The 12,914-nt window shown below is 32.8% G+C and overlaps 1 protein-coding gene across 1 annotated transcript in view; it reads left to right on the top strand.

Annotated features, from left to right (window-relative positions):
- Positions 1-12,780, top strand: part of LOC106136331 (fasciculation and elongation protein zeta-2) — a 46,007-nt gene extending 33,227 nt beyond the window's left edge. The window contains exons 2-7 of the mRNA XM_013336854.2: positions 5,154-5,262; positions 6,753-6,884; positions 7,215-7,335; positions 8,833-9,083; positions 9,575-9,650; positions 10,035-12,780. Of these exons, the coding sequence (XP_013192308.2) occupies positions 5,154-5,262; positions 6,753-6,884; positions 7,215-7,335; positions 8,833-9,083; positions 9,575-9,650; positions 10,035-10,117 (772 nt within the window). The 3' untranslated portion in view covers positions 10,118-12,780. The remainder of the gene's footprint in view (positions 1-5,153; positions 5,263-6,752; positions 6,885-7,214; positions 7,336-8,832; positions 9,084-9,574; positions 9,651-10,034) is intronic.
- The last annotated feature ends 134 nt before the right edge of the window (positions 12,781-12,914 follow it).

Raw genomic sequence — 12,914 nt, 5'->3', positions numbered from 1 at the left:
TTTTCTTTTATTTATCTTTCCAATACCCGATGGTCACTTTTATTTAAAAGCTAAAAAAAATAAATTTTGCGAAACAGTCTATAAATTAATAGATTTATTGCAAACCAAACCCTATCGCATATAAGTAAATTTGTTTTATTTTGTTTTCCATAGCCATGCCTACCTACAGCTGAACGTGGCCTTTCAGTATTTTCAAGACTCTTGGAGCTGTCTACCCCGCAATGAATGTAAACGTGACTTAACGTATTTATTTAGTTTTCGGAAACAAAGTTCTTGTTTAAAAACGTCAGTTCTGATTCAACCTAAGTACTTGTAGATACGAAATGATTTCGTGTTGAAGGCTTCTTCCCACTCCGATTACTAAATAAATTAAATGTAAACTTATCTTAGAATCAGGAAGACGTTAACATGCAAGAACGCCTACATACTTAATCCGTAAACTTAAGTTAGTGCTATTCTGTGATTTAATTTTTTTACACTTAATTTTATATATTTTACTACTTTTCGCCCGCGGTAAAGTAACCTATGACCACCGTAATTTACATGTATGTATGCAAAATTTCTTGGAGATCGGTTCAATGTGTTTGACGTTAAAGACGGACAAACAAACACACTTTTACATTTAAAATATTTGTATGGACTAGTGAACCAGTATATGATTGCGATGCACTTTACCTGCGTAGGTACACTTAATACCTATGTTCAAATTACGATTTTAACATCATACCAAATAAACAAAATCATAACAATCGCACTAGTTAAGAACGATTTAAACGCTTTTTCGTGAAATTTCAACGCACAGAATGCACCAAATTTAAAAAAATGTGTGGTTAGACTAAAACGTAAACAACGAACTAACGGTGTCAACCAAATTGGTATGATACCATAGGTGTGTTGTGGTGAAACCGCAGGTTCGAGGCCAGTGGACCGGACGCCTTATAAGTCAATCTATGACTGGCTCAGACCAAAAGAGTAATAGAGTTTTGAATAAAAAAGTATCGCTAAATCTTGAAGTTTATAGACTTGATACCGAAGTATATGGTAATGACACTAATGACTATGACTAACACAGATAATTAATTAGTTCTTAAATACTAACCAAACCTATGATGATATTTCTTATTTAGGTAAGTCTATCTAAGGTTCAATGATTTTAATACTAACCTGTTTTTTACAAATAGGTACATAACGTTTATTGAGGTTACAAGTAATAAGCAGGTTACTACTGATACACTGTGACATTTAAAACTCCTTGATACAATGTTTTCGCATCTGTTACTTGATAAAGAGACAAACATGGCCATCATATCAAGCCATATGGCTGAGGTGACGCAACACGTTAATGACTCCGCCAGGACCAGTGTAATTAAGATTATTGATGTCATTCCGTGGTATGAGATTTGTGTCACCATCACCACCAGTTTCCTTTGGAAAAAAATAATTTAATATTAGTTCCAATAAATGCAAAACAAATTTTTCCAATTATGTTCCCTTCACGAACCTAATTATTCTCTGAAAGATGTGTTATCTTATATCTTAGTTATAAACAATTGATCGCTTTAAGATTCAATGTGTCCGTACCAACAACTACGACTATTATTCAATTTAATTAAATAAATTCATGATGCATTCCTATAATCGCATCAGTTATTCAACAGATCAATTTGCATACATACCGTACGTAGGTACATCTCTGTACTTTAATAAGCAATAAATGACGTCAATATTACATTACAATGAACATTATGTAACAACTAGAGGCCGCCCGCGACTTCGTCCGCATGGAAACCCTATCAATCCCGCGGGAACTCTGGGATAAAAAGTAGCCTATGTGTTATTCTGAGTCTTCAGCTACCTACATACCAAATTTCATGGTAATCGGTTCAGTAGTTTTTGCGTGAAAGAGTAATAAACATCCATACATCCATACAAACTTTCGCCTTTATAATAGTAGTAGGATGATGACAAACCTGATTTAATACAACTTAATTAAAAAAGAAATATCAAAATTTAAAATCGCCCAAATTAAAGTCTGGATTAAAGTCAAGTTTGGATCTGAACTGCCTTTGTACTAAATATGATACCTACCTAGTTGGTAACAAAAACTCTGTGGTTTTGGAAACGCGTGTTGGTAACCTCTTTTTCATGTTACAATGCAGAGAAGATTTGGTTTCATCGTTTGCCCTGGTTTCTCTCGGCTTAGCGCATAATGCTGTGATTCTTCATTTATTAATGAAATACTAATTGCATTAATAAATGAATGCCTACTAAGGCATGCAGCTCTAGATATCAGCTTTCTGTTTGGCTGAGGAACTTAATGGAATGACCTTAATCTTATACGAAACTTAGTTCATTATATGAGTTTTTCATATATTAAGGCTCGTGATTTCAACAAAACCTCTAATGGAAAAATATATTGAAATGATTACGGTATGAAAAAACCAAAGCGACTAAGTATAAAGTGGGTAACGTTAAAACTAACCTTACTTAAAAAAGTCAGAATGTTCATTTTACTAGATCTTTATTGTAAGTAACATTATTGATAAGCCTTTGCTTAAGAAATTGTAATACAACACCTTACCTCCTAGAATCCTTTTACACTTCAACTGTTTTCAAAAATATATAAAAAAAGAACCTTTCTGTCCTCAATAATAAAAATCCATCATGACCTCTTCAGAACCTGCCCTGATGCATGCAGAGGAGGAGCATAATAAAAAGTGACACATTCCTCAATTGAGCGACCGCGAGTTCTCGAATTAGCGCCAATTTATGTCTCCGGCTGACTCACCGCGAGGCACTACTAGGTGCATTTCGTTAGACGTATTTTGACTAACTGAAAAATTAATAATTGTTTTCATATTGAGTCGACTGAGTCGTTGATCGTTAAAAAAGAAGCAAGGTCTGTTTTTAATTCCTTTAGGTAAAGGTAAAGTCCCTATCTGTGTCCCTCTGCGCGGTTTGTTAAATTCAGTGAATAGTGTATGTGTACTATTTGCTAGCGGCTTCGCTCTGACCTGACATTCCAATTCCAGGATTGTGATCATTTTCAGAGCCTGGCTCTTGTTTAGGGCGTTACTGAGGCAAAACGATGGGCCGAAAGGACGATGATAATACACATTTTAAATTTTATGAAATAAATAAATAGGTAGTTCAAATTAATATTTATGTAATAACTAATAGTTGTGGATGTATCAATTGGAAAAAAATCATAGGTAGTCAATTATTAAAATTCTTTTCTTCTTAAACGTTTTGCAAATTAATGTTTAAATAGGTACTTAGTTTTGATCGGAATGCGCAGTAAACCACAAAAGCTTCTGTAGTTTACATATCACGATATATATAATGTAAATAGAATAAAACGCTCATAAAGTTTATAGTTTTAATTGCCCATAAAATAGTATGAGAAACTCCCGAGCTGCCATCGACCTTGCCCGCAAATAATCGGGATACCGTACAGTAGCGGTTCAAAATAAATATAACACAGAAACAACTTTACTTACAATAATGTATAATAAAGTAGTACAAATAAGGGGAACTAAAGTGAAACTTGGTAACACTATCTAGACCCAATATGTCCTAATCTGGTATTCATGGCGACCTAAGACAGATAAATATCTGTTAAGCAATTATTCGATCTTGCTACTACAACCTGCCACTACAGAGGTTAGTTAAAAACGTGATATGTGTGTAACATTTTGTCATATGGCAAATTTTAAAACCCTGCCTGATATTAACCTATGCACAATGCAGCACCTACATACATGTTTGGTAGAAATCATTTTGGGTTAATTTATATTTTGGGAATTGTTCATTTGTCTATGCCATTTTTAGGTATAGTCATTCCTCACGTATTACCGATATTTATGGGACTATCAAAGTATAGAATATTTAGACATTATTTATACTTCTAAGCATCTGTTCTTTTTCTGCACTGTTAATATTTTATCCTGTATTTATTCCCAGCCTCCAGCTAAGTAAATAACCTACCATAGGCGGAAAATTAGCCACACTTCGTCACAGTTATTGTTTTGGCCTTTTTAGAACTAAGGTCACTACATTTTTATCACACAATCATCCTCGTGACGTTTATCCCGGTTTCGTTTCCTGGGGGATCTGCTTGGCTACGATCCAGGAGAATCATGGCAATAAAATTATGATTTTGTAGTACGTACTCTACAAAAAGTAATTTAAATTTAAAAGCACTTGCGTAATCATAGTTTAAAAAGCTAACAGGCTATAATTTATATTAATTCACTCAAATTTATCTACTAAGATCTTAAAATGTATAAACCTCAGAGGCTGATAGCCCGTAACGTTTAAAATAAATCATAAGATTATACTGACAAATAAACAGCTTAAATGAACTGACTAAAATCGGAGCCGACAGCACATATATTGTCATTTATCTTTTAAATCCTATGTGGATTATACAATCAATAGCACCATCATTTTCGGATGCAACTCTCTCAGTAAGATTTCATATTGATAAAATAAATGAAAGAAAAACATTTTGTGTCTAAAAAAGCTGTTTCTTTGTATAATTAAATTGCTAAATATATAAATTTACAAAAAGAAAGAAGTAAATTTTATAGATAGTTAAAATCTATAGGCACACTTAAAATCGTAAACAAATACCTCATACTTATTTTCAGCTAGTGAAATCTGTACAATATTTAATATTCCGATTTCTTTAGTTGCAATTGTTTTTTTGTCTTGCCGTGTGGTTCCCGGCACCAGTAGAAAAATGATTAAGACCACTCCATCTCTTTCTCATAGATGTCATAAAAGGCGACTAAGGGATGGGCTTATAAGCTTGGGATTCTTCTTTTAGGCAACTGGCTAGCAACCTGTTACTATATGAATCTCAATTCAATTCTATCATTAAGCCAAACAGCTAAACGTGGCCTATCAGTCTTTTTAAGACTCTTGGCTTTATCTCCCCTATAAGGGTTATAGACGTGATTATGTACAGTTGTTTCCTTCCTCAATATTCAGCGTTCGCTTAAGATAATCACAAAGCCAAAAAAAACTCGAAGGCATTACCTATGGTGCAATTGAGATTCAGAGGTACCTACTCGTCTGAGATGATAACTATCGCTGACCCACTTATTGCGCGAAAATAATTTTATTCATTTATTTTACTTTATTTTCAGAATGTGGTGGACAATCACTGGCAACTTCGGCAACATTCTGCCAATAGACTGGACCAAGTCGTTCTCCAGAAAAATGCACATCCCTACCTTGAATCTCAGCGACAAAAAGGTAATCATCCCTCTGGAATTTACTAATCATATCTAGAAACGATCTCGAGATGCTCCTATGAGTACTCTCCTGTATTGGAAAAGTCAGGTCAGTCATTGAACACGAAGCAACTCCTGTCGGTCCTCAGTCTTTGCAGGTGAACCGAAGCCATAATTTAGATCATGGTTACACATTGAATTGCCTGGATGTGCAAGTTTCCTCGCGATGATTTCCCTCACCATAAGAGCCTCGATTTGTAATCCAACTTATACATAACCTTTTAAAAGTTATTGGTATCTTATATTACATGCTTTTTATTATTCTAACACCGATGCTCTACTGGAACTAATATAGGATAAAAATATGTAACAGACCTTTCCGGTTTTGGGTGGTATTGGTGTAAACGACTGTTTACAATCACCGGATATTGGGGCTATGGTTAGTAGGGTGTTGTTATTTTCTAAAATAAGCAGTAAGTCATAGTGTAATCGCTTCCTTTTAAACAATATGATCGACCTTCAAAAAACTTATAAATTTTAAACATAACACATTAGACCGATAGGTAGGTACTAAAATTATATCTGAGATGGAAATACGATAGCAAGCTTATATGCAGGACTATCATATAATACTTATGGATCCTGTTTATTTTTCCAGTAGATAAGTTTCTTTAAGGCTTTGATTAGACAACTTTTCGACATGAGGTAGTGCACTTGCCAATGAAACATGAGCCCTTCTTCCTTTACTTTATGCAAATGAATTTACACAGGATACGTATATTCCCTCCCTCCTGTGAAAGATGACAATAGGATGAATAGTAATTTAATTCATCTGAGGTATAATAACGTTATCGTTGAAAAGAGTTTTAATATTCTTGCATTCTTTTGAAAAAGTTTCATTCAGTTATCATTAAAGCTCTTTCTTCAAATAAATATGTATGTCCTTTAACAGTTTTTTAAAATACCCAAATGAGAACCTAAACTTTAACTTACCTAAAAAAATAAAATGATAATTTAATATAAAATAATAACGTTGTTAGTCTCTATATAGAAGGTATCGATGCGTGTTCAAATTAATTAGATAATTCACCGGAGGCGTCATCTCCGAAGGCGTCGAATGCATTCCGTCACGGTCTTCAGATGTAGCCAGATTATCTCTTCGCTTCGACAGATATTGAATGTGCTCAAACTATCATGGATTTATAATTTCTTTTTTTTTTTTTAATCGTGTTTTGTCGAAATGAAAAAGTTCGACCACATAACCGTTTTGTGCCATGGGAAAATGTATACTTTGAGTAAAACAAAACTGTAATTGCACCGTACCTAGATTATAAAATTTTATCCATGAAATAAAAAAAATATATGTTGAAATATGATGTTGATCTATATTAAATTGTTTTTTTAACCTTTTTTTTGGTATATAGAGAGTACCCTACCCACCTAAATAAAGTACTTACTTTCCTGGTTTCTAAAAACTATAACATCAATAACGGATATACAATATTTCCGCAGGGTGCAATGACACCAGATGACGAAATCCACAGTTCTGAAGACGAAGCAGTGGCATCCGATCTGGACATGCATGCTTTGATCCTAGGGGGGCTGCACCAAGACCACGAGTGTCCTGTTAAGACTGCGGATGAGGTAGGAATTAGTTCCGTTTAAGAAGCAGCAAGCATGTTTTCCAATGTTACACGGAAAAGTAAAAGATTCAGATAATATCCATACACAAAATAAAGCCACTTTTCCGAAGAGGACGCAGAGATTACTTCTTGCCACTTGCCACCATCCCTAATTACTACATTTATTATGCATTTATTAATCTCTATAAGCTACCTTTTCGATTTTTTTTATATATTAGATACTTTTAACCTAATCTTTCACATCAGGACGTCGGAATTTTTTTTTGATAATTAGGTTTTGCAGACCAGAATAATATCCAGGGTATTTTAATATATTTTTTGTATTATTTAGGTTATCCAGGAGATAGATGACATGATGCAGGAAACGCCGTCGTCAGAAGGAGACATCATTGAATATAATGAAGCTTTGGAGAAAGGCAAGGAGGTCCTTAACTCGCCGCTTTATGAAGATAGTGAGTACCTACATACATACTCTTGAAAAGTTCTATTTAGTGTTTCTTCCTTCTTATACACTTCTTCTTTGGCACAAGGCAAACATGTTGCAAATTTAAAATTCCAAATAAAGTGGATCTATCGAGATACTTTAGTCTATTGCTTTTTCATTCGAGTTTATAACATGGAATTATAAGCAAGAAAGATATGAACATAATACCTAAATAATTATTTAATGTAAAAGTATCGAAAACATTTTATTATACTCAATCTGAGATAAGTCAACTGTCGCGTTAGAAAGCCTGGGAGGGTTTATTCAAGAAGTCACAATTGCATTGAGATCCTATCCGGTCTGAGAACTGGTTATCATTACGCGGAGGTGCCTCTTATACAATGGCAGTTGTGACATAATTGATGGACTTAGTGCCAATTTTAATGTGAGATTGTTTGTAAGTTTGAATTGTGGGAATTTTTGACAAATTCGTCGTTTTTCTCTCATAACTTACAAGTATAAATCGTGATGTTTTGATTATATTTCAATATAATCAAAACATAAGCAAACAGAATCTCAATTACTTACATACTTATGACAGATGAGAGATAAATGTACTGAACTTTTTTCAACTTCTGGATGAAGAGGGAGACGGTTTAAATAGGTACTTACAAGTAAGTGTAATTTGTGTTGTAAAAACTAGCTGATGAATATTAAAAACCTTGAAAGAAACATTGACGACAGCAGATTAATAATATATCACAGCAAAATTTCAATTGATATAAATTATTACAGAATTAACAGGCATCACATGAAATCTACGGGTATTGTCTATGTGCGCAAAACGTTTATTTGAAATTGTTATCAATTGACTACTTAAGAAGCAAATGATACCTACTTTGCCGAATAATGACGACGCATTACAAGTTCAAGACCCGCATTTCATGCCGTATACATACAATCGGCAATCCTTACAAATTCTCTTTCTTGCAGCGTAATCAATAAAATACAGCACATTAGTTGTTTGTTCATCCGTATCGATTTAGTTTCTCGGAATGATCGCAACACGTCATTTGATACGCCAACACCACACGTCTGGAGTAGGTATACGTCTGCGCCACTAATTTGTTGAGACTCCCGATCGTTCACCTTTGAAATCCAATATAAGTCGCGTAAATATCGATGTAGCAGCCGATTTCCAAAATACGCCCAAATAGTTGAAATAGTTTGAATACTTGAAATAGTTATAAAATAAAGGTTTTCATGATAGACAACAGAAACTGGTCATGGTGACACTTGATATACCTACTTACACTGGTATGAACGGTATGAGCTAACGTTAGTTTTTAAACGGTTTCATAGAAAGATCGAGCGTTCCTTAGAAATATGTACGGTGATACAAATTATTAAAAATACGATAGGAAATAGGAATACTTAGTGCAACTTAATTCGCCTTTCAGGCGAAGGAATGTTAGGTTTAGCTATTTTTATGGATGGAAGCAAGTAATTTTAAATTTTATTTCAGAACTCCGCCAACTATCACTGTCACAACTCAACGAAATCTTCCTAGAACTGGAAGTCCTAATCAGGGAGTTCTCAGAGACCCTGATCGCGGAGCTGGCATTGCGGGACGAGCTGGAGTACGAGAAAGAGCTGAAGAATACCTTCATTTCACTCTTGCTCGCGGTTCAGAACAAACGGAGGCAGTACCATATCGAGAAGAAGAAGCGACCGGGCCCGCCGAGGTCTCCGAATCTACAGAATTCTGAACCCAAGGTAGTTAATACGATAATATTTTTAATTTTCTTTTTATTGTCTAGAAGTGCATAATTTGATAACGCATTCTTTTGTGCATCACTCAAATTAAGTAAGAGATTAAAATGTACAAGTATGTGTTAAAAGGAATGCGTTCATTCATATTTGAATAATTTTGATTTCTGTGATTCCAAAAATGAAATTATAAATGTAATGCCGTGTGGTGGCACTTAAGAGAGCCACTCCATATCTTACCCATGGATGCTTTAAAAGGCGACTAAGGGATAGGCTTATAAACTTGGAATTTCTCTTTTAAGCGATGAGTTAGCAACCTGTCACTATTTGAATCATTAAGCCATACAGCTGAACGTGGCCTTTTATTCTTTTCAAAAGTGATGGCTGTATCTACCACGCAAGTGATAAAGACGTGACTATATGAATGTATGTAGGTAATTTTAAAAAAATACTGATATAACATTGCCACTTAAAACAAATGTGTATTTGTATTTCAGTACTTGACCACAGTAATACCATTCCATTTGGACAACGGACCACCGGACAACCAGTCCCTGCAAGTGCTTATAAAAAGTAAGTTTTATTTTACTTGTGTAAAAAAAATCTCTAAAATCATTATTATACTTCAACTTCCGTACCGTGTGGTTCCCGGCACCAATACATAAAAGAATAGGACTACTCCATCTCTTTCCCATGGATGTCGTAAAAGACGACTAAGGGATAGGCTTATAAACTTGGGATTCTTCTTTTAGGCGATGGGCTAGCAACCCGTCACTATTTGAATCTCAATTCTATCATTAAGCCAAACAGCTGAACGTGGCTTTTCAGTCTTTTCAAGACGTTTGGCTCTGTCTACCCCGTAAGGGATAAAGATGTGATCATATGTATGTATGTACTTCAACTTCCGACATTATTTTTGCGTTATTAATACCTAAACCTTTTTTTTGTTGTTTTCAGTTCTGAAGGCAATAAATGAAGATAGTCCGACGGTACCCACGCTGTTAACAGACTACATTCTCAAAGTACTGTGTCCAACGTAAACTAATTTTAGACCCTAGCTAATTACACTACTCAAATTAAATCATTTCAACAAGCACACTATATGATATTATCCTCACATTTCGTTGCTTTTTAAAAAAAATAAAAACAGAGAAACTAAATAAATAAGTTCTTATTAATTTTAGAAGTAAAGCTATGGCTCCATGAGACGTAATGAAATGATCAATAAAAATCGACACAAATAAATGCAGTTAATTTGATTATGCAATATTTTGTTTAAAAAAGGACTTCATTTACCTATAATAAACTTAAAAAATATGATTACTCTGCAAAATTGAATGTAAGTGCCTTTTAATCACACCATGAAATATTCTTTGCAAAGTTTAAATGCTTAAATTCTTTAAGAAAAATGAGAAATGATTTGTCTATCCTACTAAAAATACGTTCAGAATGGAACCAGAGCTTATTTCATATTCACAAAATAAAGTGCATGAATTATTATGCATTTTACATTCAGATAATTGAAATTAACGTATCTAAATTATGTATATTCAAAAAATCTAAATGTTATATTCAAAAAATCTAAATGATGTTATGTTGAAATGTTAATTCTACATTGCCATAATTTATTTTGGTATTATCAGCTTAGTGTTTATTTATCTATATACCTAACCTATATTTACTTTATTTGCATAAATGAACTGTGATATCATATGGTAGTTGGTTAATTAATGCTTCCTTTAAGACTTATATGTTAATTTTTTTTAAATTATAATTGAAACTCCTATAATTTAAAAAAACGCAGGTTTTAAAATTAATTTTTATTATTTGGTCCTCTATTGATCATTGGTCTCACGTAAAATGTATGTGAATTTAACTCTATTGTAAATATGAATAAAAATTTAATTGAAAATGGAATTGTGCTTCGGTAATTTTAGTGTAATAACACTGGCTGCAGAGGCTTGTAAATAGTTTTAATATCCGCTTGTAGATTTGTAGTAAAATGATGTTTAATTTTTAATTGTCATTGTTAACATATTTTTTTATCTTATTTTATTTAACATACCAGTCAAATTATTAAAAAAAAATATTATCATCGACGTATATACATAGTAGGTATGCCCAGACAATTTATTGTATTTCAACTTGTTTATTACCTGACTAGTTTCTCCGTAATAGTAAGTACCTACGTACAATATTTTACTTCAAATATTAGGTACTTACGCTTTATGAAGAACAATACAACGATGATGGAACATACCTCTAAAGTGAAGGTCAACCGGTCTGTTGGTTTCCCTTTATTAAGTATTTGTCGTAATAGTTGTATAAAACGGACTAAAGATGAATTTTTCATAACGGGAAGAGAAGGGTCAACCAAATACTTTCAAGAAATGATAAGATTTTAGGTACACAGATTAATGTTAAACCTAGAAATATAGAACTAAGACCTTTAAAATACCCTGAAACCAGCTGAACTGAATTCATACTAATTATTATGAATTTAGCTCATTTATACTACTGATAGAACAATTTTTGTTAATAATTATGGTATTTATAGATCTTACCTATTTAGATTTTTTTCAATGTTTCGAAGATTAAGTTGGAAAATGTCTATTTATGCGCTATTTCCAGACAAAAAATAATTTTAAGTTATTTATCTAGTCTCGACTCAACATTTTGTAGTCATAATTTGTTAACTTTATTGAGAAAAATGATAAATATAAATAAATACTTTTAATCATCTAATTGCATGGTATTGTAAAGTTGGTTGTTGATTACACAATTTTAATTGTGACATTCTGTTTGCGAATTATTTGTGGATGCTTTTGTCGCACATAAAATTATAGAGAATACCTCTTTGTGCAAAAATGTATAATAAAAAAATGGGAATGAATCGGTGAGGTACCAGATAACTAAGTCCGCTATCCAGTTTATTACCAAGTGGGATTTTGTCCAAAATTATTTCGTACTGTAACAATCATTAAAACCAAAAAACGTTTTCGTAATGAAGTTTATTTTTATTTATCTAGGGTATTTTTGACGCATTATTTTTTAACAAAGCAGTTTAAAGAAGCCACGGTAAATTGAAATATATTTAGCGGACATAAGTATGATTGTGTAAACGTTATATATATTGTAAGTAGATAACTGTTAATAATTGTAAGTGCAAGTTTCATTTAAATTATCAATGGCGATCTTTTTTGCATTATTTATTTCTGCATTTAAGCTACCTTATCAGGAAAATTTAAATGTGTAACTTTTTTAAGTGCGTCATGTATGGCAAAGATAAAATAACTTAAAAAGAAAAAATAAAAACAATTTGAATAACACGACCATATTTTGGGACTTTACCTACCTTTTTAATTTCAAAAGTTGTCCGTAAGCTAAATTCATTGCATAATTTAATTGATCATTTGATAATGATATACACAAGTGCAAAAAGTTTGAAACAAAATGCCTACTATCAGCTGCTAGTATAACCGATATAGACAATGAAAATAGCTATTTTCATTGTCTATATCGGTTCTTCGGATCTGATTTTGTCAAATTCACGCTTAAAAGATTAAGATAAAAAATTTCATGATTAAATAAAAATAACAATACAATATCTATATAAATCTGTTGCGATCTTGCTAAAAATGTTTGTGACGTTGCAATTTGCTGGGAAAATGGTACCTGGTTAAAATAAAGGAGCTTGAATGAAGTCTTGTGTTTCATTACTTACATTTACATGCATATTTACATCCAATCTTTTTTACGGTAGGTATGTTATGTTGTCTGACAAGTTGAGACCAACTTCTAAGTTTCCATCAAAACCATAATAAACATAAACGAATG

This window comes from Amyelois transitella, chromosome 15 (genome assembly GCF_032362555.1).
Source record: "Amyelois transitella isolate CPQ chromosome 15, ilAmyTran1.1, whole genome shotgun sequence".
Lineage (NCBI taxonomy): Eukaryota > Metazoa > Arthropoda > Insecta > Lepidoptera > Pyralidae > Amyelois > Amyelois transitella.
The sequence above is the reverse complement of the archived record's forward strand: the minus strand, read 5'-3'. Positions and strand labels throughout refer to the sequence as shown.